This window comes from Tachyglossus aculeatus, chromosome 1 (assembly GCF_015852505.1).
Source record: "Tachyglossus aculeatus isolate mTacAcu1 chromosome 1, mTacAcu1.pri, whole genome shotgun sequence".
In the NCBI taxonomy this organism is placed as follows: Eukaryota; Metazoa; Chordata; class Mammalia; order Monotremata; family Tachyglossidae; genus Tachyglossus; species Tachyglossus aculeatus.
The window spans coordinates 83,170,859-83,197,045 of record NC_052066.1 but is presented as its reverse complement, the minus strand read 5'-3'; the positions used below and the strand labels follow the sequence as shown (position 1 = coordinate 83,197,045).

Genomic DNA, 26,187 nt, shown 5'->3' with positions numbered 1-26,187 from the left:
GTTTGGAGTCCGAGGTCATGGGTTCAAATCCTGGCTCCACCAATTGTCAGCTGTGTGACTTTGGGCAAGTCACTTAACTTCTCTGTGCCTCAGTTCCCTCATCTGGAAAGTGGGATTAAGACTGTGAGCCCCACATGGGACAACCTGATCACCCTGTAACCTCCCCAGTTCTTAGAACAGTGCTTTGCACGTAATAAGCTCTTAATAAATGTCATCATTGTTATTATTATGTGAGGCCTACAGTCTCAATCCCCATTCTACAGATGAGGTAACTGAGGCATAGAGAAGCAAAATGACAAACCCAAGGTCACACAGCAGACAAGTGGTGGAGCCAGGATTAGAACCCTCTGACTCCCAGGACCTTGCTTTATCTATTAGGGCACGCTGCTTCTCTGCGAATTACACAGCATGATAAGATTAGTCTTATATAAAGTGGTAAATATTTGAAGATCTCTTATGGGTTCTAATCCTGGTCCTATAACTTGCTTGTCATGTGACCTTGGACAAGTCACTTAACTACTCTGTGCCTCAATTTCCTAATCTGTAATATGGGCATTCAGTACCTGTTCTCCCTCCATTTTAGTCTGGGAGCCCCATGTGGGACAGGGACTGTGTCTAACGTGATTCTCTTTTATCAACCCGAGTATTTAGTACAGTGCCTGGCACAGAGCAAGCACTTAACAAATACCATAAAAAAAACCAGAATTATTAACGATGTCTTTTTCGTTTTGTTCCAGAAATGATAGAAGATACCAGTGGGACAGAACCTTTAGATGGTCTCGCTGCCCCTTCATCTAACTGTAACGGTAACCAAGACAAGGAACCATTTAAGAAATTGGGGCTTACAAAGGAAATTCTAGCAGTCCATACGCAAAAAGAGGAGCAGAGTTTTTTGCACAAATTTAAAGAAATCAAGAGATTCAACATCTTTCAATCACGCTGCAATTATTACCTGCAAGAAAGGTCCAGAGGTCGTGCAAGTGAACGTGGTAAGTCAGTAATAATGCCTGACCTGTAAGGATATGTGAATGTAGCTATGTATTTTTCCCATACCAGCTACAGCTATAGTCAGTTAAAAAAAAAAAAAAGTTATTTTTTATGAGATTTCTTATCTTACAGGCCCATGTGCTAGAGCAAGGGTAGGCTTTTCCCCTTCCCTTCCTCCCCATCCTGTGAGATGGAGCAATCATTTTATCAATGGTGTTTATTGGTCAGTGTAATCCCCTTCCAGCTCTAGTGATTCTCTTTCCTGGCAGATGAACTGCTTCCATCTGACAGGCAATTCAGTAACCTAGCTTTGTTTCTCACCTGCACTCTCCATTAATGGGTTTTTACTTCTTTAGCTCTCTGAAACCTATTAGAGAGAGAGAGAGAGGAGACATTGTGATAAATCTGTGAGACAGAAGCCTGTGAGGGTGGGGTGAGTAGATGTTAATCAGGGAATTGGTCTGATTTGATGGACCGTCTGAGTACTGGAGATTGAGGTAGATGAGTGGATGGAATTTGGGTGGAAAGGAGGGGAATAGCATAGGAATAAAGAGCAGGCATAGTTATAGTGATTATATTTATTGAGTGCCCTCTGGTCACTTGAAAAAAGAATGAAATGAGTTTCTATTTTAAGCATCTCAGGCAGTTTTTCTTAGACCTTGGAAAACTTGTGTGTGTGTCATGCATGTATGTGCTTTTTTATGATATTTAAGCACGTACTATGTGCTAGGCACTTTACTAAGTGCTGGAGTAGAGCATCATCATCATCAGTGGTATTTGAGAGCTTCCTGTTTGCAGAGTATGGTCCTAAGCACTTGGGAGAGTACAATACAACAGAGTTAGTAGATACATTCCTCGTCCACAGTGAACTTACAGTCTAAAGGGTACAAATTAATCAGGTTGGACACAGTCCCTGTCCCACGTGGGGCTCACAGTCTTAATCCCCATTTTACAGATGAGAAAATTGAGGCACAGAGAAGTTAAGTGATTTTTCCAAAGTCATGCTCATGCATCATGTACTCTGAGGTTGTTTTATTTTGTGCAGCTGTTTTCCCCTTTTTGATGTACTTTTCAGTTTTTAAATGTTTGGATCTTCCCAGAGTTGGATCTATCAACTTATTATATGTTTGAGCATGGCTGAAAAGGAAAGCACGGGGCTTACAACCAACTGCTCCCTGAGCCTCCAATTAATCCATCCTGTAGTTAGTGCTGTGATGTTTCTGCTCTTTATAATAATAACAATAATAACTATGATATTTAAATGCTTCCTATGTGCCAGGCACTATAATAAGCACTGGGGTGGGTACAAGCAAATAAGTTTATGCCTTTTTGGGTTTTTCCTCAGGCCTCAGTGATTCTTTTACTCAGAGCCAGTGAATTTTAATGAGCCATTGAGTTTGTATTAAGGAATCTAACAACCACCAATATCCATTCCTTGATATTGTAAATATTTTGGTGGAAATGGCCTGCCATAACTTCTTTTCAGCAGATGGTTATTGTCATAAAAACAATTCTAATTTGCTTAATTCACTTTCTTTTTAGTCACTCGTGTACTAAGAAACGGTGCTTCTGGAATAGATTCATCATGGAAGAAAAATGGGAAGAACCGCAAACAGAAATCAAAACGAATGAAACCTCACGAATCCTCAGACAGCAGTATTTCATGTGCAAATCTCCCTCATAGGTCTCCCCTAATAGGCCTAAACACAACAGCTTGGTCGCCATCAGAAAATTCTCAAGCCAGCTATCCCGCAATTCCTTTTCCATCAGTTATGCCTGCATATTCTTTGCCAGTTTTTTCAGCAGCAGGAAATGTACAAGGACCTGAAATTATGCCACCAGCCCCTTCAACTTCCCAGACTGGTTTTAATGAACCCCTGGGTTCTCAAAATAACTTTCCTATGCAGCCACCACAGTTTGCTACTCCCGTTGCCCCCGTCCTGGCACTCGTCATGCCCAATTACTCATATCCTCAAATGAACCCTAATGTACCCGAGTCATTTTACTCCAGCCAGCCTGATTTTTCTGGGCAACTCGGGTTCTCTTCTCAGATGATGTTCTCAGCGCAGCCTCAGTTCCCTGTTCCGACTCCTTTCCCATCTGAGGCCATGTTCCCCACGCAGCCGCTTCAGTACAATCCAGCAGAAAATGAAAAGCCTCCTGGGGTAGAATCACGAGATGTCCTGTCCCGCTCCACCACTCCACAGTCTCCTGGTCAACAAGGCCACGTCTCACTTCCTTTGTTCCACTCAAGGTGCAGCTCCCCTTTACAGCTAAACCTTCTTCAGTTAGAAGAAACACCCCGGACTACTGAAAAAGGAGCTGCTGCTCTGTCGGGAACATTAGCAGGACATAGGGTTTTAAGTGAAGGTCCGATGAACAAAATTGTGAAGTTTGTGGACGGCAAAAGAAAAGAAACTCCGAGCGTAAGTATTTTTACATAAAGAGATGCAGAGGATTTGATGTGGTTGGCAATGTCTCTGGCTTTGGATCCCATCTTAAACATCCACCCCTATGTCCTACGAGCTTTGAAAATGACTATTGAAGTGTCTTTCCACTAGAGTTCATCAAGTTAGTAATTTTAGGTAATCAAGTGTTGGGAATAAATCATACACTTTTGAATTGATTTAGCTGTATTTTTAGCACAGCAGACTATCCCAAACCATTGCTGTTTATTTTCCCAGAAAAGACTGCAACCAGATGTAGTGGTGCCATTCTAATTTTAGGATACATATGTGACTTAATCCTTGATTTTTTTAATGATATTTAATAAGCACTTACTAAGTGCCAGGCACTGTAGTAAACACTGGTGTAGTTACAAGCTAATCGAGTTAGACACCGTCCATGTCCCACATGGGACTCACAGTCTTAATTCCCATTTTGCAGATGAGGTAACTGTGACCTAGAGAAGTGAAGTGACTTACCCAAGGTCACACAACAGGCAAGTGGTGGAGCTGGGAATAGGACCCATGTCCTTCTGATTCCCTGGCCTGTGCTCTATCCACTAAGCTGTGCTGCTTAAAATAATTGTTTGAGAAACCATTTGGATTTAGGTGGCGTAGACTAAAAGGCTAAACAATAACTGCCAGCCGAGCCACCCCATTACCATCCTGTAGCTCCAAGGCCTTTGGGGAGTTGAGAGGGTCTGAGCTACAGGGACCCTTCTCTCTCCCAGATACACTCACGAAAGTGAATACTTTATCTCTTTTCCCCTCTGGATGAGGAAGGCTTCAGGACAGCTTACAGCAGTAAGAAATGTCTTAGGGCAGACCCGTTGTTTGAATGTTTGGTTGGAGAGAAAGGAGGGGACTAGGAAGTGGAAGTACAGTCCATTCTACCCAAAGCATGTGTTTTCAATGCACTTTTTGGCTGGTGTGTTGTTAGGGTATTTGGAAACATTCTTCCAACAATGTAAATCTCTTTGGATTCTGCATGTATGGATTACACATTTTCCTTCATGCAGTGTTTTGCAAGAATGCAACCCTTGTGCTATAAGAAAATGGGTGTATTGTGTTCTTCCTTTTCTAGGGATCCTATAGATGATTTTTTTTTCCCATCACAAAACAAATACAGAGTTGGTAATGAGACTACACTTTGAACTGAAATTTAGACATATGGCAGTGGATATAAGAAGGCTGTAACCCTTATTTCCCTGTAGAAAATGGGTAATTTAGTTATGTTCTTTTCTTTCAGTTGTAATAAAGAAAAATACCCTAGCTTCAGCTTAGTAATAATAATAATGATCATAATAGTGGTATTTGTTAAGCACTGCCTATATGCCAAGCACTGTACAAAGTTACTGAGGTTGATAACAAGATGCAAAGTAATATCTTCTGAATATCTGAAGCCCCACATGAGTTATGTACAGATCTGTAACTTTATATTAATGTGTCTCTCCCCCTCTATACTGTAAGCTCATTGTGGGTAGGGAATGTCAGTTGTTCTCGCTGAAGTGCTTAGTACAGTGCTCTGTACACAGTAAGTACTCCATAAATACAATTGACTGACTGAAGGTTTTGCAAAAAAAGAAAACTTGATCATTTTCTTTGTTTTCAAAGGTGGACATACCAATGGATGCACATAACAGTGATGCACTCTCCATGCCAAGTGACTTTCTTGATCTTTTACTGAATGAAGATGTTTGTTCAGGCAGTGGATCTTCTTCAACTGGGAGTGGAGTGTCCGCCGCTTCTGAGTCTCTGGGATCTGGATCTAATGGCTGTGACCTGTCTAGAAGTGGAGCTGGTAAACTCAGTCATATTTATTCAGTTCCTTCTGTGTGCAGAGAACTGGACTGCACACTTAGAAGAGTACAGTAGAATTAATCACAACCGTGATCCTGACCTCAAGGAGCTTGCAATCCAGCAAGGGGGACAGACACAAAAATAAATCAGGGGTAGAAGGAAGCAGTGGAGTATAAAGGATATGTTCACACGTAGTTTAGCCGAGGGTGAATATCCAAGCATTGGAGTGTTGAGAAAGTGCTGAAGTTGCAATTCCAGGGCATAAATCTGGGGAGATTGGGGAGTAATCAGGGAAGGCCTCTTGGAGGAGTTGTGATTTCAGAAGGGCTTAAAGAAGGGAGAGCTGTGATCGGCAGGATATGAAGGGGAAAGTAGTGCCAGGAAGATAGGAGGCTGTGAGCAAGAGGTTGGTGACAGGAGAGATGTAGCTTGACTTGAGTGGAACAAAGCGTTTGCACTGGGTGGAAGGGGTGGCGGGGAGGAAAAAATCTGTAGAAGGGAGAAAGCTGATTGAGTTCCTTCAGGCTAGTGGTCAGGAATTTTTGCTTAATGCAGAAAGGAATGGGTAAACATTGAAGATCTTTGAGGAGTGGAGAGATGTTCGTAGAACAACATTTTAGAAAAAATGATTTGGGCAACAGAGTGAAGTATAGACTGGTGAGGGGGGAGACAGGAAGCAGGGAGGTGATATGAAGTGCCTGAACCAGTGTGGTGGCCGTTTGGATGGTGAGGAAGAAGGAGATCCTGGAAATACTGTGGAGAAAGAACTGACGGGATTTGGTGGGACAGAATATGGGGGTTGAAATCGAGGGAGGAAAATGTGAAGGCTACCGGTTTCAAGGGATGGTGTCAACTGTAATGAGAAAGCAAGGTATAGGAGAGGATTTGCGAGTGAAGATGAAGAATTCAGTAGTAGACATGTTGAGCTTCGAGTGATGGTGGGACCTTCAGGGTCAACATGTCCTGGATACAGAAGAGGATGTGGAATGGCAAAGAAGGAGGAAGGTCAGGGCTAGCAATGTAATTTAGAAGTCATCCACATAGAAGGAGTAATTAGAGCCACAGGAGCAGACGAGCTCCCCAAAGAAGGGAATATAAATTGAAAAGAGAAGGAGACCGAGAGCAGAACCTTGATGAAAACCCATAGTTAGGGACTAAGGGACAGAGGCAGAGCCAATGAAAGAACCTGAGAAGGGGCTGGCCAGAGAGGTAAGAGAACCAGGAGGGAACTATGTCAGAAAAAAAATCCAAGTTTGATATTGGGTCCAGAAAACAGGGTGGTTGTCGGGGTTAAAGGCAGCCGAGAGGTCAAGGAGGATCAGTATAGAGTACAGTTAATCACATTAAGCGCGGAGGAAGTAATTGGTTGTCTTTGAGGAGTCCAGACAAGAATGGGAAGAGGGAGATGTGCTGCAAGGTGCACTACTGGCCGTTTTTTTTTTTAATAATAGGGGAAATGTAGTCATGTTTGAAAGTGGAGAGGAATGATCCAATGTCAGTTGCATTTATTGAGCCCTTACTGTGTGCAGAGCACAGTACTAAGCACTAGGAAGAGTACAATATAACATTCCCTGCCCACAACATGCTTAAAGTCTAGAGGGAGAGACAGATATTAATATGAATAAATAGATTATGGATATATACATAAATGCTGTGGGACCGAGGATGGGAGATGAATACAGGGAACAAATCAGGGTGATGCTGAAGGGAGTGAGAGAAGGAAATGAAGGCTTAGTTAATCGCATTTATTGAGCTCCTACTGTGTGCAGAACACTGTACTAAGTCCTTGGGAGAGTAGAATAGCAATATAATGTGTACATTCCCTTCCCAGAACGAGCTTACAGTCTAGACGTGGAGACAGAAATTAATAAATATAAATAAATTGCGATATGTACGTATGGGCTGTGGGGGGAGATGGATAAAGGGAGCAAGACAGGGTGAAGGAAGGGAGTTGAAGAAAAAGAAAAGAGGTCTTAGGGAAGGCCTCTTTGGAGGAGTTGTGCCTTCAATAAGGCTTTGCAGTGGGGGAGAGTAATTTGTTTGTTGGCTATGAGGAAGGAAGGGCATTCCAGGCCAGAGGCAGGATGTGGGCGAGAGGTCGGTGGCAAAATAAAGAAGATCGAAGTACAGCGAGTAGGTTAGCATTAGAGGAGTGAAGTGTCTAGGCTGGGTTATAGTAGGAGAGTAGCAAGGTGAGGGAAGACTTCTTGGAGGAGATGTGCCTTCAATGAGGCTTTGAAGAAGGGGAGAGTAGTTGTCTTATCAATATGAAGAGGGAGGGCGTTCCAGGCCAGAGGCAGAACGTGGACCTGAGCGAGATTGAGGTAAAGTGAGTAGGTTGGCATTGGAGGAAAGAAGTGTGCCAGCTGGGTTGTAGTAGAAGAGAAGCAAGGTAAGGTAGGAGTGGGCAAGGTAATTGAGTGCTTTAAAGCCAGTGGTAAGGAGTTCGTTTGATCTGGAGGTGGATGGGCAACCACTGGCGATTCTTGAGGAGAGGGGAAACATAGACTGAATGATTTTTTAGAAAACTGATCCGGGCGGCAGAGTGAAGTATGGATTGGAGTGGGCAGGCAGGGAGGTCAGCAAGGAGGCTGATAGAATAATCAGGGCTGGATTTATGTGGTAGCAGTTTGGATAGTGAGGAAAGGGCAGATTTTTAGCAATGTTGTGATGATTTAATTGACAGAATTTAGTGATAGATTGAATACGGTGGGTTGAATGAGAGGCATGTCAAGGATAACATCCAGGTTACGGGCTAGTGAAACAGGAAGGATGGTGGTGTCATCTACAGTGATAAGAAAGTCGGGAAGGACCGGGTATGTGCTTCCCAGGCACTTAGTACAGTGCTCTGCACACAGTAAGCACTCATTAAATATGATTGAATGAATGAATCCTGTTTTGGACTTGGTTAAGTTTGAGGTTGTGGCTGCAGAACATCCATTATATATGTCTTTAAGGCAGGAGGAAATGCAAGACTGCAGAGAGGGTGAGAGATCAGGGCTAGAGATGTAGATTTGCGTATCATTTGCATAGAGGTGGTAGTTGAAGCCATGGGAGCAAATGACTTCTCCAAGAAAGTGGGTGTAGATGGAGAATATTAGGGGACCCAGGACCCAGAACTGAACTGTGTGAGGCAGAGGAGGAGCCCATGAAAGGGACTGAGAATGAGCGGCCAGAGAGATGGGAGTCAAACCAGGAAAGAGCAATGTCAGCGAAGCTAAGGGTGGATAATGTTTCCAGGAGAAGGGAGTGGTCAACAGTGTTGAAGGCAGCTGAGAGACCAAGGAGGATTAGGTTGGAGTAGAGACCGTTGCACTTGGCAAGAAGGAGACTTCTAGACTGTGAGCCCATTGTTGGGTAGGTACCGTCTCTATATGTTGCCAACTTGTACTTCCCAAAGGCTTAGTACAGTGCTGTGCACACAGTAAGCGCTCAGTAAATATGATTGAATGATTGAATGAGATCATTTGTGACCTTTGAGAAGGTAGTTTCTGTGGAGTGAAGGGGACAAACAAAATTTTTGAACAAAATGACAAGATAATATGGTGAGAGAACACAGAGGTCTGGGCATTAGGATTTCAAGAGGAAGCTAAAGGTCTGGAATAGTTGGTGAGATGTGTGGGCATGGGGGTCAATAAGGGAGGAAAAATAGTGTTTTTAAGCAGAGGGGAGGGCAGTTGTAGCAGGCGAGGTGGAATTTAAGAGGGCCAAAATAGACCTCCATTCCATTCCTAGCTTGGGCAGTGGCTAGTGAGTGGAAGGCAATCTGCTACAAGTCAAAACTCACCCATGCTGGGCAGCAGCGGCATGGGAGAGAGTAGAAGCAGAGACTCGAGCGTAGTGCACGGAAGGTGGCAATGGTAAACCACTTCGGTATTTTTACCCAGAAAACTCAATGGATACACTACCAGAACGATTGCAGATGGAGATTGGGGTGTTCTGGGAGAGTCTGATGTCGCTATGGATCGGAAACGACTCAGTGGCTTAAGACAAGAAAAATAGGCCTGGTTCTTGGGTTTCCAGAACAGCTTTTCGTGGCGTGAGCTCAGGAGCGGAGGAAGTGTTCCGTATAGGAGATCCGGGACTGGGAGTGGAGAGTCCTAGTTCAGCAGAGGGACAGGGCAGAGAGGGAGGGAATTGAGTTTTGCAGAAAGGACAGAACTAAGGGTATGGATTTGGGCATCAAGAAAGAGGGAAGTTGAATAAGGAGTCCAAATTGCGGTTTGGTGGTCTGGGATAAGGGGAGGTGAGAAGCAACATGACCTAGTGGATAGAGCACAGGCCTTGGAGTCAGAATGACCTGGATTCTAATCCAGCTTTGCCGTTTGTCTGCTGGGTGACTTTGGGCAAGTCACTTAACTTCTCTGTGCCTCAGTTACTTCATCTATAAAATGAGGATTGATTGTGAGCCCCATATTCATTCATTCATTCAGTCATATTTATTGAGCACTTACTGTGTACAGAGCACTGTACTAAGTGCTTGGGAAGTACAAGTCGGCAACATATAGAGACAGTCCCTACCCAACAATGGGCTCACAGTCTAGAAGGGGGACACAGACAACAAAACAAAACATGTAGACAGGTGTCGAAACTGTCAGAATAAATAGAATTATAGCTATATGCACATCACCAGTAACAAAATAAATAGAATAGGAAATATGTACAAGTAATCTTTGCAAATATATACAAGTGCTGTGGGGAGGGGAAGGGGGTAGGGTGGGGGGATGGGAGGAGGATAGGAAAAAGGGGGCTCAATCTGGAAAGGCCTCCTGGAGGGAGGGAGGAAGAGAGCTAGCTTGGTGGATCTGTGGAGAACATTCCAGGCCAGGGGAAGGACGTGGGCGGGACAGGGGAGAACGAGGCACAGTGAGGAGGTTAGCGGCAGAGGAGCGGAGGTTGCGGGCTGAGCTATAGAAGGAGAGAAGGGAGGTGAGATAGGAGGGGGCGAGGTGATGGACAGCCTTGAAGCTGAGAGTGAGGATCTTTTGCTTGATTCGTAAGTTGACAGGCAACCACTGGAGATTTTTGAGGAGGGGAGTGACATGTCCAGAGCTGCCCGGATTATCTTTGTCCAGAAACGCTCTGGACATATTACTCCCCTCCTCAAAAACCTCCAATGGCTACCGATCAATCTGTGCATCAAGCAGAAACTCCTCACCCTGGGCTTCAAGGCTCTCCATCACCTCGCCCCCTCCTACCTCACCTCCCTTCTCTCCTTCTACTGCCCAGCCCGCACCCTCCGCTCCTCCACCACTAATCTCCTCACTGTACCTCGCTCTCGCCTGTCCCGCCATCGACCCCCGGCCCACGTCATCCCCCGGGCCTGGAATGCCCTCCCTCTGCCCATCCGCCAAGCTAGCTCTCTTCCTCCCTTCAAGGCCCTGCTGAGAGCTCACTTCCTCCAGGAGGCCTTCCCAGACTGAGCCCCTTCTTTCCTCTCCCCCTCGTCCCCCTCTCCATCCCCCCGTCTTACCTCCTTCCCTTCCCCACAGCACCTGTATATATGTATATATGGTTGTACATATTTATTACTCTATTTATTCATTTATTTATTTTACTTGTACATTTCTATCCTACTTATTTTATTTTGTTGGTATGTTTGGTTCTGTTCTCTGTCTCCCCCTTTTAGACTGTGAGCCCACTGTTGGGTAGGGACTGTCTCTATGTGATGCCAATTTGTACTTCCCAAGCGCTTAGTACAGTGCTCTGCACATAGTAAGCGCTCAATAAATACGATTGATTGATTGATTGATTGATTGATTTCTGTACAAAGATATTCCGGGCAGCAGAGTGAAGTATGAGACATGGACTGTGTCCAACCTAATTAGCTTGTATCCACTCCTGTGCTTAGTACAGTGACTGGCATGGAGTAAACACTTCTGTCATTTAAAAAAAAAAAAAGAATCTTATTATTTAAAGGCCATTTCTATCTCAGATTTATTATATGAGTTCTTGGAGTGTTTTAGAATAAAATCTATTGATCTACTCTCTTTGGTTCCCGTGACCATTAAGAAGGTGTCACTGTCACCTGAGGTGTGTTAAAGAATTATTCTTTCAAAATGCACTTCACGTCTGTATTTACTTACTATTGCTATTCATTTATTCACCATTCATCATTTTCCACGAATGACCACAGCTTTACAGATTGCACACCTCGTTTATGGGCAGGGAACGTGTCTACCAACTCTATTATATTGTACTCACCCAAGCATTTAGTACAGTGCTCTGTGCACTGTAAGTCCTCAATAAATATGATAGATTGACTGCCACTGTACCTACCCTCTCTTTAGAAGTTTAAAGTCTGAAGGGAGAAGTAGCCTCATCTAAAAAGTATGTAACTGAAAAGATCTCTTTAATATCGTGTGGGTAATAGCAAATACCAATCTTCTGTTATTCATTCTTATGTTTTCCCTATTTCAAAATAGAAAACAACTAATAGTGAGCAGAGTTTTTATTAGATGGCATTCATCTTCAAAAATTAACCAATTTTGAAGTCCTTCTTGGTTTATAAACTGTACTTATAAACCAAGAAGCAGCTTGGCATAGTGGCTCAGTGGATAGAGCATGGGCCTGGGAACCAGAAAATCCTGGATTCTAATGTATGTTGCCAACTTGTACTTCCCAAGTGCTTAGTACAGTGCTCTGCACACAGTAAGCGCTCAATAAATACAATTGAAGAATGAATAATCCCAGCTGTGCACCTTGTCTGAAGTGACCTTGGGCAAGTCACTTCACTTCTCTGAAGCTGTTACCTCATCTATAAAATGGGGATTAAGACTGTGAGCCCCGCGTGGGACAGAGATTGTGTCCACCCTGAGAACATTGTATCTACCCAAGTGCTTAGAATAGTGTTCGGCACAGAGTTAGCGCGTAACAATTGCCATCATTATTATTATAATTACTTAAATATCAGTTACCACAGACACTTATTCCCTATTAAAAAATCTCAAAGGCATGGAGGAGATTTCAATTTATGGTCATGCAGAGCAGACAAGAGCAAAAGACATGTTATAATTAATAATTGTATTTTTTAAGCACTTAGTATACTCTAAGCACTGGGGTAGGTACAAGATAATCAGGTTCTACATAGGGGGCTCAGTCTAAGTAGGATGGGAACAAGGATTGAATTTCTGTTTGACAAACGAGGAAACTGAGGCACCGAGATATTCAGTGACATGTCCAAGGTGTGTCAGCAGGCAAGTGGCAGAGCCAGGATTAGAACTCAGGCCTGTGCTCTTTCCAAGTAGGCCATGCTGCTTCTCTAACCATGCTGGTTTTTTGCTTCAAGGGAGTTTTTATCTAGTGGGAGAGAGGCAGCCATAAATTATGTACTAGTAGTGAGCGGAGGAGAAAGAACAAAGCTCTAACAAAAGTATGGAAAGTGAATGAGGTAAATAAATAGCCTATGTAGATTGGTAGAAAAGAGTTATTGTAAAACTTCACATTGAGGAAGATTCACTGTGTATGTAGGAGTATTACTACATAACACTTGACCTTTTCTTCTGATATCATGTCACAATGTTTCCAGGGTTCTCACTTGTTAGAGTACATTTCCTAATTTTACCTTTGCCTTCTAGCCTAATTGTTTAGCAAAAGCACTTGTATGCGTAATAGAATACATGTAAATATGTAAGTGCTGATGAAAGAACCGCATATTAGTGATGGCTTTTGAGTTGATGTGACTTGTTTTGGGAATTAATTGAGGAAGGCTTCCTGGAGGAGGGTGGATTTTAGGGTAGACTTTGAAGATGGGAAGCACTGTTCCAACTTGTACTTCCCAAGCGCTTAGTACAGTGCTCTGCACACAGTAAGCGCTCAATAAATACGATTGAATGAATGAATGTTGCTTGGCAAATTTGAGAAGAGAGTTCCAGGCCAGGGAACAGAATGAACAAGATGTTGGAAGTGGGAGAGTCTAGAGTAAGATACAGTCGTACCATAAAATCCACTGATTTTGTGTTTATTGTCTTTCAGTGTGTATTTTGCCATTTTAATTTTATCTGTTTTAACACTTTGTACATTTTCTGTTTATAAAGGCAGTAGTGAGACAAGTCATACCAGCAAATACTTTGGAAGCATTGACTCCTCAGAGAACAATCATAAAGGAAAAATGATTACGGACAAAGAGGAACGTGAACATTTCATTAAATATGTTCTTCAGGATCCTATCTGGTTATTAATGGCAAATGCAGATGAAACGGTTATGATGACTTACCAGATTCCATCCAGGTAACTATCTTAACTGTCCCTATGAATATCTGTAGGGTTAATGATAATTCATTAATTGATCTGTATTCCAAGCCTACTGTATTTCAAGCATTGTACTGAGCTCTGGAAAAAAGTATGAGGATGAGAATTTTGATAGGGTGCTGGGCCACCAGGTGTCTCGTCATAAAATAAGGGAATGTGGGGTTTGGGATGGATAAGCTCTTTGTAAGATAAACTGTAAGATCGTGTGGGCAGAGAGCTTGTCTACCAGCTCAGTTGTATTCTGCCAAGTGCTTAGAACAGTATTCCGCACACAGTAAGCACTCAATAAATGCTACTCATTGATTGAGAGCTAGGAGTGATTAAAAACAGCAAATTAAGCCAAGAAAATAAAGACAATAGTGAAAGACGGAGAAGGCCGCTTGTACGTCTGTGGGAAAATGCACCCCGTGATAGAACCATCCTCAATTCATCCATGTTTTAGAGGAACTTAGTACGGCCATGTCCTGGGGTTAGTAGTAGTAATAATATTTATTTAATGCTTACTTGGTGTGAAGCACTGTGCTAGGCTATGGGATAGAAATGCATAGATAAGATCCAGACACAGTTCCTGGCCTAAAGGGGCTCACAGTCTAAGGATGGGGGGAGATGTTGGCAAGAGACATGTAAGGAAAGGCAGACTATGTCTTTTGATTGTGAGTTAGTCAATTGTCAGTCGTATTTATTGAGCACTGACTGTGTGCAGAGCACTGTATTAAGTGCTTGGGAGAGTACACTATAACAGACACATTCCCAGCCCATAACAAGCTTGTGAGCCCCCACCCCCACCCCGAGGAATGGGCTGGATAAAATTCCCACCGGTATATTCTCTTCCAGCACTTAATACAGTTCTCTGCACATAGCAAGCACTTAAAAAATACTCTTCCTACTACTAAGAGACCAAAGATATAGACGATGTCAAGCGTGACAGTAACAGCACAGTTCTGGGCTCCACAGAGCTCAGAGAGGCAGTTCCAGAAGTCACAGCTCGATATTCTAGTAGGATCCTTCCCCAGCCTGAAGCAAGGGACTGAGAACACCAGTGTCCTGAGGGAGGGGCAGGGTCTTTCCTTCACGGCTGGGTCTTGGGGATTGGGAGCAGGGAGAGCGATGGAGCAGCTACAGATGGTTGGTAACTACACACCAGTGTGGAGAAGGAGGATAAACAAATGGAAAAACACAAAAGTTATCTAATTTAGACTAACTCCATATAGTTAAGATATTGGATGGCAACTGATTTTCGTAAGAAATTGGCTAAATTGCTCACATCTTTTGGAAAGACTAACAGTGAGACGGTTCTCTCTGATCCCCATCCTCTTGTCTCTCCCCACTTCAATCCATACCTCATGCTGCTGCCCGGATTGTCATTGTCCAGAAACGCTCTGGGCATGTTACTCCCCTCCTCAAAAATCTCCAGTGGCCACCAATCAATCTGCACAACAGGCAGAAGCTCCTCACCCTGGGCTTCAAGGCTGTCCATCAACTCGCCCCCTCCTACCTCACCTCCCTTCTCTCCTTCTCCAGCCCAGCCCGCACCCTCCGCTCCTCTGCCACTAATCTCCTCACCGTACCTCGTTCTCGCCTATCCTGCCATCGACCCCCGGCCCACGTCATCCCCCGGGCCTGGAATGCCCTCCCTCTGCCCATCCGCCAAGCTAGCTCTCTTCCTCCCTTCAAGGCCCTACTGAGAGCTCACCTCCTCCAGGAGGCCTTCCCAGACTGAGCCCCTTCCTTCCTCTCCCCCTCGTCCCCCTCTCCATCCCCCCATCTTACCTCCTTCTCTTCTCCACAGCACCTGTATATATGTATATATGTTTGTACATATTTATTACTCTATTTATTTATTTATTTATTTATGTTACTTATACATATCTATTCTACTTATTTTATTTTGTTAGTATGTTTGGTTTTGTTCTCTGTCTCCCCCTTTTAGACTGTGAGCCCACTGTTGGGTAGGGACTTTCTCTATATGTTGCCAACTTGTACTTCCCAAGCGCTTAGTACAGTGCTCTGCACACAGAAAGCACTCAATAAATACGATTGATTGATTGATTGAAGCAGTAGCTATGTTTTTGTTTCCCATAGGGTACCAAGATGTGGGGCCAATATCAGAATAGCAATAGAATTTTGCACTCACGTCATGCCTCCTCCATGCCAAGTTTGGATTTTTTTTATTAAGTTATATGAAAGGGAAAACTCAAATTCTGTTTCTGATATTCAATCAGTGGTATTCATTGAACACTTACTATAGAGAAGCAGCGTGGCTCAGTGGAAAGAGCACGGCTTGGGAGTCAGAGGTCATGGGTTCAAATCCCGGCTCCACCACTTGTCAGCTGTGTGACTTTGGGCAAGTCACTTAACTTCTCTGGGCCTCAGTTACCTCATCTGAAAAATGGGATGAAGACTGTGAGCCCGCCGTGGGACAACCCGATCACCTTGTATCGTCCCCAGTGCTTAGAACAATGCTTTGTACATAGTAAGCGCTTAACAAATGCCATAATTATTATTATTATTATTCATTCATTCATTCAATCATATGTATTGAGCACTTACTGTGTGCAGAGCACTGTACTAAGCACTTGGGAAGTACAAGTTTGCAACATATAGAGACGGTCCCTACCCAACAGTGGGCTCACAGTCTAGAAGGGGGAGACAGACAACAAAACAAAACATATTAACAAAATAAAATAAATGGAATAAATATGTACAAGTAAAATAAATAGAGTAATAAACATGTACAAACATATATACAGGTGCTGTGGGGAGGGGAAGGAGGTAAGGCGGGGGGGATGGGGATGGGGAGGAGGGGGAGAGGAAGGAGGGGGCTCAATCTGGGAAGGCCTCCTGGAGGAGGTGAGCTCTCAGTAGGGCTGTACTAATTGCTTGGAAGAGTATAATATAGCAGAGTTGGTAAGTGCGTTCACTGCCTGCAAGAAGCTTACAGTCTAGAGAGGGCGATATTAAAAGCAGTGAGAGAGTCGAAGACTAATAGATCGTCTTTTAGGACTAGAAGGTTGTAGATGAAATAACTTTATGCTTAATTTTGGCTTTCTTGACTATGGCAGGGGAGAATTAAATTTAAAAGTAGAAAAATGCTGTACTTTTCCTATTAACCATGAAAGAGAATAAAGTGGGTCCTTACAAAAAAGATAAAGCCCAACAGAAACTCACAATTCCTGAATTTTTTTAAGAAACTTGGAAACTGTTTTGAAAGAAGACAGAGAAAAATTGAAGCGAATGCAGAAATTCCAGCCCAAGTTTACAGAAGAACAAAAGAGAGAGCTTAACGAAGTTCATTCATGGATTCAGAAGGGTGGACTACCCAAAGCAGTTAATGTATCTGTAAGTTTTCCTTGGTTACTTTAAAATGCTGATTAAAATTCCCACTTTAGTTAACTTTCCATGTTCATGATTTATGGCTGACCTGTTCCATTGTCTGTCACTCATGGATGAGAAATTTTTCCTATGTCCTAGGAGAACAAATATTATGTAATTAGCTGTGAGTGTAGTAGTGAGAGGAAGGAGGGATGGAGGTAGACAAGTGACTTAAAGGACGGATAAGTGAACAAGAAGAGGAGCTGTCAAAGAAGAAAAGCTGCCATAAACTTGAGTCCAGTGTAACTTTTAGAGAAGACTAGTTTGATGCCACTTTTTTCTTACCTCTGGGAGCTATCCCTGCCTCATTTTCAAACCAGTGGTCAGTGGACTAGTAACTAGTAACTAGCGAAGACTGAACTCCTTGTCTTCCCTCCCAAACCTTGTCCTCTCCCTGACTTTCCCATCTCTGTTGATGGCACTACCATCCTTCCCGTCTCACAAGCCCGCAACCTTGGTGTCATCCTCGACTCCGCTCGCTCATTCACCCCTCACATCCAAGCCGTCACCAAAACCTGCCGGTCTCAGCTCCGCAACATTGCCAAGATCCGCCCTTTCCTCTCCATCCATACCGCTACCCTGCTTGTTCAAGCTCTCATCCTATCCCGTCTGGACTACTGCATCAGCCTTCTCTCTGATCTCCCATCCTCGTGTCTCTCTCCACTTCAATCCATACTTCATGCTGCTGCCCGGATTATCTTTGTCCAGAAACGCTCTGGGCATGTTACTCCCCTCCTCAAAAATCTCCAGTGGCTACCAATCAATCTGCGCATCAGGCAGAAACTCCTCACCCTGGGCTTCAAGGCTGTCCATCACCTCGCCCCCTCCTACCTCACCTCCCTTCTCTCCTTCTACAGCCCAGCCCGCACCCTCCGCTCCTCCGCTGCTAGTCTCCTCACCGTACCTCGTTCTCGCCTGTCCCGCCATCGACCCCCGGCCCACATCATCCCCCGGGCCTGGAATGCCCTCCCTCTGCCCATCCGCCAAGCTAGCTCTCTTCCTCCCTTCAAGGCCCTACTGAGAGCTCACCTCCTCCAGGAGGCCTTCCCAGACTGAGCCCCTTTCTTCCTCTCCCCCTCGTCCCCCTCTCCATCCCCCCCATCTTACCTCCTTCCCTTCCCCACAGCACCTGTATATGTGTAAATATGTTTGTACATATTTATGACTCTATTTATTTTACTTGTACATATCTATTCTATTTATTTTATTTTGTTAGTATGTTTGGTTTTGTTCTCTGTCTCCCCCTTTTAGACTGTGAGCCCACTGTTGGGTAGGGACTGTCTCTATATGTTGCCAATTTGTACTTCCCAAGCGCTTAGTAAAGTGCTCTGCACATAGCGCTCAATAAATACGATTTATGATGATAGTATTTCTCAGCGAAGTTGAGCTCACCCCACTTTGAGATTGTTGTTTGGTCCATGAAATTGCTTCTTGTCCCAGCCTACCTGCTAATAGACCCAGGGCTACATTGACTGGATAACTGATTCTTGGGAGTGCCACTGGCTCTGTTCTCCTGCCTCTGTTTAATTCCACCCTACTGCCAGGTTACCAGAACCAGTCAATAGTAGTTATTGAGCATTTGCTGTAGGCAGAGACTTCCAGGAGAGTAGAGGATGGATGTAATGAATGACAAACCTGGAGGGGCATTTGAAAGTCACCGTACCAACATTATAATTCTTTGGAATCCATGGTAGGGTTGGTGGCATTTTTTTTTATGGTATTCAGCACTTTACTGTGGGGCTAGACACTATATTGAGCACTGGGGTAGATACAAGATAATCAGGATGGACACAGTCCCCGTCCCACATCAGGCTTGTGGTGGGCAGGGAATGTGTCTCTCTATCATTACTGTACTTTCCCAAGCCCTTAGTACCGTGCTTTGCACACAGTAAGCACTCAATAAACACAATTGAATGAATCCCCATTTTACAGAAGAAGTAACTGAGGCCCAGAGAAGGGAAGAGACGCAAGCCAAGGTCACACAGTAGACAAGTGGTAGAGATGGGATTAGGACCCACTGTGGCCCCGCTACTACGGCTCCTTGGCATAAGTGCTAAATACAGTGCTCTGCACACAGTAAGTGCTCAATAAATACGATTGAATGAATTGAATGAATGAATAGCCATCACAGCTGTTTATTGAGCTCTGAGAATTCAGCCTGCCCCATGAAGAAGAATGATGAAAAAAGACCACGTTTACTGAAGGACTCCAAACTCATCCTTGTCGCTCTTCTAGACCCATCCCAATTTCTCCATAACTCCTTTACACCATATTCAGTTTTTCCATCCTTATTTTAATGAGCTGAATTTAATGGAAAAAAATACTCCCCAATTTCTGTTATGCTTCTATTAGTACATGTCGATACAATTTGGGATTCTTTTTTTTAACAACTAGAAGGGTTTTTTTAATAATAGAACTTCATTGCTGACTTGTATTTAATTTGTAGTCCACTCTGACCTGAAGATCTTTTTACTCATTACTTATGATGCCCTCCAGTGTGAAAGGAATGCCGCATAACCTGTTGGAAGCTCAGACCCTTTGCTAATTGCAGTACCTTCAGCTGCTTTCTTTCTCATGCTCTTCTCTTTCAAATCATTTATGGTTTTTAGTGCCATAAAGGTGGCCAGTCAAAAATTGGGTAGGTCACTAGCTTCTGTTGCAGTTTTTTAAACCTTAAGCTACGAACTTTGTTATATTGCACTCTCCCAAACGCTGAACGAAATTCTCTCATACAATAAGTGCTCAGTGCCATTGATTGATTGCTTTCTTAGTTTTTTCCAAGCTGTCACATATTGCGTAAAGTATTTTTCACTGCACTGCTTATCAATCGATCTTATTTATAGAGCACTTACTGGGTGCAGAGCACTTGGGAGTGTACAATAAAACAGACACATTCTCTGCCCTCAATGAGCTTACAGTCTATATTATGCTTTGTTTCGTTGCTGTCCATTAAGATTCCTTTCATTCACTTGAAGGAGTGCATTTACTGTGAAGATACCACAAAAGATAAGATTTTTGCACCGTATGATGAAGGAATCCATTCTATGGAGCCGAGTGAAGTGATTGAAACTGATGGAGAGAAAAATGTCAACACCTTAAGCCGTGTAAATGAAGAACAGACGTAACCCCTGCTACCGGGCATAAATAAGCATTGATCTACATTAGACAGTGCATGAAAGTTTAAGAAGATTTTTAAACTTGTTTCTAATGAAATGAATATGCTCATTTACAGAATGGACTTTTTTTTTGTTTTAGAAAAAAGGTTATTTATCTGTAGGAATCACTTTAAAGCTAAGGGGAAGAATTTTCTTTGTCTAATATTTGAATATGGAGTTGAGGGAGGTTTTTTCAAGGCTTTTGGTTTTTTAACTATGCCAGGTCCTTTAGAGTCATTTTTCAAAATGTTCCTTTTTATTTGTCATGTGAGCTTTCACAAGTCATTTGCTTTCCAATTTTGTAATCCCAGTATGTCCTAAGATTTTTCTTGTATTTCCTGTTAATTATTGAATGACACTAGTTAGAACCTGACTAAATGTCCAAAGCGACTCATGTAACTAAAAGGCGGACAACTCGGCTAAGGTTTTCCACCGAAAGGAGAAAAAAGTAGGTGCTGTGGGATTGTTCTGATGAAAAATCTACCACTTCAATTATTCCTTTTTATTTCATTAAAATACAATTTAGTCGTGGTGACTTTTTTATTTGCCTGGTGACAGTCTGTAATCTTTTGAAGGTTTCTTTAGGAGTTCACTGACATCAGTAATTTCTACAGTTTATTTTGATACTCCAGGCAATTGGTATTTTTTGTAAATGTTTGAAGGAGTCTATCGATGGGTCTGTTCTTGGATTTCATTAAGCCTAGTAGTGTCTGAGGGATAAAATGTAGATGCATATCTGCATCCTCAGCCTCTCTTAGTGATCATCCTGGAAATGAATGTGCCTGGGATTCTAAACTGTGAGCGCTTTGTTGGGTAGGGACTGTCTCTATATGTTGCCGACTTGTACTTCCCAGGCACTTAGTACAGTGCTCTGCACACAGTAAGCACTCATTAAATACGATTGAATGAATAAATGGGAAGACTACTAGAGGTCCTTGTCCAATACAAGTAGGGCATTAATGAAAAAATTTAAAAAATCAGCCTCCCCATTCAGTGCCTGAAATAATTTGCCTCTCAGCCTAATGGTCAGGAGATTAGCCTCAGCCTAACTGAGCCACCCAAGTTTCTTATTGCTCAATGCCATTTCCCCCCCAGCCCTTTACATGCAGTGTTGAATGGTTTAAAATGGTTTTTATTTCATCAGAAAACATTGCTCCTTGGGTAGCAATGTCCATTTATGTGTCTGTGAAACTGTGAAGCTATCCATTCTCCTCAAGCGACTGAATCTGCAGTTTAATTATTCTGATCAGTAGTAATTTTCCTGCCTGTGGATTGATTGTGCACTAAAATGTCATTATTAGATTTTGTTCTGCCTTCTTTAGTCATGTACACCATGTGGATAGGAGTTGGTGAAATTCATCTTGGGTCTCAGTCTGACTCTGAAAGTCAGGGCTGTGTGTTAGGTTAAAGGACATTTTTCTTCACAGGGCTTTGCTGTTCTGAAGCTTAGTGCCTTAGTGACTTCAGGCTACCCCCAGTGTTCTGCACAAACACAGCACATCTTAGAATCAATTTATTCTTTCAAAATGTATTTTCCCGAAATTCAGTGCAAAAGGTGACTTAGAATGCTAAATTGGCCTGCCTCAAAAATGAGTTTGTGAGTGGGTGTTTTTTTTCCTTCTAGTGACCTTTCTTTTAATCAAAGTGTTCCATTAAGGTGGGATGTGCTGATTGTCAGTGAAGCAAAGGATTGAATTCTCCTTTTGGTTTGTCTTTATGGATCAGACAGAGGGGAAAAAAACATCTTAATCTTCCATGTCACTTGGCTCTGCAGGCCTAGCCAGGCACTGGCTACCTACCATGGGTAAGTGCTGTGGGAGTGTTGGCTCTTTTCCAGTGGAAAAATCCATCAAGCCCAGTAAGAACACAACTGAAATAAACTTATTAAGTCCATTGTCCATTTAGCCCCACATTCTGTGGCCAACGGGCAGTAAAAGGTACTTGGAAAGATAGTTGCCCTCCTTGGTATCCATCCTAACTGTTAGGGATGTTCCATCTTAGTCTTAACCTTTCTTTCTACCTCCTTCTAGCTACCTGTTATGGATCTCTCATCCATTAATTTTTCTAAACTTTTGAACCCGTGATATGTTTTTAGCCTGTACGACTTTGTGGCAATAAGTTCCTTGTGCTTGCCCCTACTGCATCAAAAAGTGTTTCTTCATTTGTTTGGAACCTTGAAGAATCACGCTTCATCAGATAGCTCCTCTTACCATTCACCAAATCAATCAATCAATCAATCAATCGTATTTATTGAGCGCTTACTATGCGCAGAGCACTGTACTAAGCGCTTGGGAAGTACAAATTGGCATCACATAGAGACAGTCCCTACCCAACAGTGGGCTCACAGTCTAAAAGGGGGAGACAGAGAACAGAACCAAACATACCAACAAAATAAAATAAGTAGGATAGAAATGTACAAGTAAAATAAATAAATAAATAAATAAACAGAGTAATAAATATGTACAACCATATATACATATATACAGGTGCTGTGGGGAAGGGAAGGAGGTAAGACGGGGATGGAGAGGGGGACGAGGGGGAGAGGAATCACACCCCAGGAAGTCTGTGTCCCTCCTAAACCTCCCTTTTTCTTTTTATGCTTCAACCCACCCTTCCACTCCAGTCAACGTGGTTGTCCTCTTTTGTACTTTAGTTCTCCCTGTTACTTTTTTTCACTGTGCTAGATTGTAAGCTCCTAGAGGGTAGGGATCGGGTCTGCTTTATTGTACTGTCTCACGCTCTTAGTTCTTTGCTCGGCCCAGTGTAAGCACTTAAGAAATACTCTTGGTGGATCCTTTTATGTCCTTTCTAATGTGTAGTCATCAAAACTGTGTTCCAGCATACTCCATTTGTGAAGTGGTGAAACTGTGCTTTTTGAGAGAATGGCCACCATTTTGTTTTTTGAGCCACTGCTCCACTTCAGGGACCATCCCAGCAACCCTGATACCGATATGCTTAGAACAGTGCTTTGCACATAGTAAGCGCTCAACAAATACTGTCATTATTATTATTATATGCGTATTTTTCTGTTTGATAGACTGCACATTAGTCTTTGCCACCCCCCCACCCTCTTAGCCCTCTTTCCCCTTAACCCACAGCCCCTGAGAATCTCTGAGAAAACAAATGCCCTATTAAATAAATGATGCCTGCCGAGTTTAAGGAAACCTGTGTGATTCCAGCCTTAAGAATAATAATAATGTTGGTATTTGTTAAGCACTTACTATGTGCCGAGCACTGTTCTAAGCGCTGGGGTAGATACAAGGTCATAAGGTTGCCCCACGTGGGGCTCACATTCTTAATTCCCATTTTACAGATGAGGTAACTGAGGCCCAGAGAACTTAAGTGACTTGTCCAAATTCACATAGCTGACAAGTGCCGAAGCCAGGATTAGAACCCATGACCTCTGACTCCCAAGCCCAGGCCCTTTCCACTGAACCACACTGCTTCTCAGGGGCTTAAAGGGGGTCTGCCCAGGGTACTTTAAAAATGCAGGAAGAAGTGAATGATTAAAATGGGAAAGGTTAAGTCTCTGCTTTTAAAAAAAAAAATAAATGATTTCCTTGGTGGATTCCACTAAGAAGGTAAAGTCTGTAGATGAGCAAATATCTGCTTTTACACAAGATCTGCTCCGGCTCCTTTCTCTGTTTTTTTTTTTTTCTTTATATTTTAAAACCTCAGTCTGTAGGCATTGCCTACCCAGGCCACTCAGGAGCTAGGCCTCAGGACAAAATCTCACCAGAAAGAGAAATTGGATTTTAGTATTTCAAAAAGCAGTCGATCCACAAAAGTTATTCCACAAAGCAGTTTGCCAATTCCCTTCTCATTCAATTGAAATCAGATATATTTTGGTTTGTTCCCTCCATATCTGAGTTCAAGATTGCCTTTTTCCAAACAAGTCTTGATTTGGACAGATACAGCTATTGCTCCACTGAGGTCGTGAATCTAGGTTGCTTTTTAGTCAGAACAGTTTGGGCTTAGATACATTGGTTGTTCATGAAAACTAAAAACCAGTTTATGGGAGAAGTCCTAATAAGTTAGAGTAAATAATAGCGTAGACCTCACCAAATCTCAGCCACATTCACCTTCTGCCTTTTAAACGACCAGCAAGTTCATCGGACCGCACCGGGAAGGAAAACCCATCCTTTAGGATCGTGTCTGACTTAGGTCACAATCAATCGTATTTATTGAGCGCTTACTGTGTGCAGAGCGCTTACTTAGTACACTGTACTAAGCGTTCACATAGATTGAACCCAGTGCCTAAAGCTATCCATTAGTGGTAACATGGGCCCTTTAGCTATGGGAGAAGTCAACACTTTCAGGGCATGGGAGAGTTGTTTAGTGTGTCGCAGCGTGCTATTCCCGGTGGATGTTGAAGGCAAATAAACCAGGGGTGTCCCAGTCATCCCTTGCTGTGGAGCTGCTGATTTCCACTGCTCCAACGATGGGCCACTGAGACAGCCCTGCCCTGGATGTGCCCCCCGCCTCCCTCCATCCTCATGGCACCAGACCCATTCCTAGCCCAACCACCCACTCGGCTCCGCTGCTGTCTTTTCCGCCACTGCATTCACTCTACATCCCCGCGTCCTCGCTTGTCATCTCTTCTCTCGCCCCATCCCCTCCCGTGGGAATGTGACCACTCACATTTTGATCTTTACCTCTCAGCCATCTTACGTTGTGGGTTTGGCTACCTGTTCTTCTGCCTGAGAGGCTCAGCTGCCCCTGTCTGGTTCCCCGAGTGGTATGAAGTCAGTCGATCAGTGGTATTTATTGAGCACTGACTGTGCAGAGCAGTGTGCTAAGCACTTGAAAGAGTACAATATCCCCCACCCCGCCGATTGTGACCTCGTTATGGGCAGGGATTGTCACTGTTTATTGTTGTACTATCCCAAGCACTTAGTACAGTGCTCTGCACAGAGTAAGCACCTAATAAGTACGATTGAAGAACGAATGCAACAGAATTAGCCAGTTCCCTTCCTGTGAAAAGTTAATGTTCCTCCCAAAGTGTCCAACTTCTTCCCAGAAAGTCATTTTCAGCCCTTGGATAATTACAGTCATTGTTTTCAAGAAGTTTTTTAAACTCTCATGTAAGAAGTGCGTCACCGTTTGCATGCTTTCCTCTTCATTAATTTAACGAATTGATATTTTTAACTGTGTACTTAACATGTGGTCATGGGAAAGGGAGGTACTTAAAGCATTTTGTGTTTACCTCGTGCCAAGAACAGAGACTGGCACTTTTTTTTACGAAGCGTATGCATTTACATTGGTGTTATCAAAAAACCTAAGTGATTTTTAAACTGAGCCTCCACGTTAAAGCTTATGTAGTTCTGAAACTGCAATGATTTCTTGTTATGCTTTTTATAGGTGGGTGGTTTATCACCCACAAACCATGATTTCTGTGCACAGTGCAATATATTTACTGCTTATGTCTACTTTTTATGACTTTTTTGCATTTTAGAAAATTGGTAAATAAAGCAGATATATTTTTGGCTGTGTTATTTTTACTTACCATTAAAATTGGAGAGCAAAAGTAAAGGAAGGAATAAAAGCGACTGGCAGGAAGTGTAATATCTTTAGGCTCAGCTCCTCTGTTCAGTTATCTTTAAGATTGAGAAGACTGTAGTAAGAAACATTGAATGAAATGGATCCCAAACTTTCCCAGTCGTGTAGACAATTACCAACTCCCCTACCTGCATCTTTGGCATTATCCTCAACTTGTATGTCTCATTCAACCCACATATTCAGCCTGTCACTAAATTCTGTCGATTCTACCTTTGCAGCATCTTTAGAATCTATCCCTTCGCCTCCACCATAGCTACTGCCACATTGATCCGAGCCCCACCTGCACACTTTGCTCCTCTAATGCCAATTTACTCACTTTACCTCAATCTCGTTTTTCTCGCTGCCATTCATTCATTCAATCGTATTTATTGAGCGCTTACTGTGTGCAGAGCACTGTACTAAGCACTTGGAAAGTACAACACATTGCCCTTGTCCAGCCCCTGGCCTGGAACTCCCTCCCCCTCCATATATGACCGACCGATCGTATTTATTGAGCACTTCCTTTGTGTGGAGCACTGTACTAAGCGCTTGAGAGAGTACAGTATAACACTGTAACAGACACGTTCCCAGCCCATAATGAGCTTACAATCTAGAAGGGAAAGCAGACATTAATATAAATA

The 26,187-nt window shown here is 43.1% G+C and overlaps 1 protein-coding gene across 1 annotated transcript in view; it reads left to right on the top strand.

Annotated features, from left to right (window-relative positions):
* PER2 (period circadian regulator 2) overlaps positions 1-20,551 on the top strand; it is a 62,600-nt gene extending 42,049 nt beyond the window's left edge. Inside the window, exons 21-26 of the mRNA XM_038764427.1 lie at positions 738-989; positions 2,530-3,413; positions 5,046-5,232; positions 13,268-13,460; positions 16,670-16,820; positions 19,829-20,551. Coding sequence (XP_038620355.1) covers positions 738-989; positions 2,530-3,413; positions 5,046-5,232; positions 13,268-13,460; positions 16,670-16,820; positions 19,829-19,978 — 1,817 coding nt within the window. The 3' untranslated portion in view covers positions 19,979-20,551. The remainder of the gene's footprint in view (positions 1-737; positions 990-2,529; positions 3,414-5,045; positions 5,233-13,267; positions 13,461-16,669; positions 16,821-19,828) is intronic.
* The last annotated feature ends 5,636 nt before the right edge of the window (positions 20,552-26,187 follow it).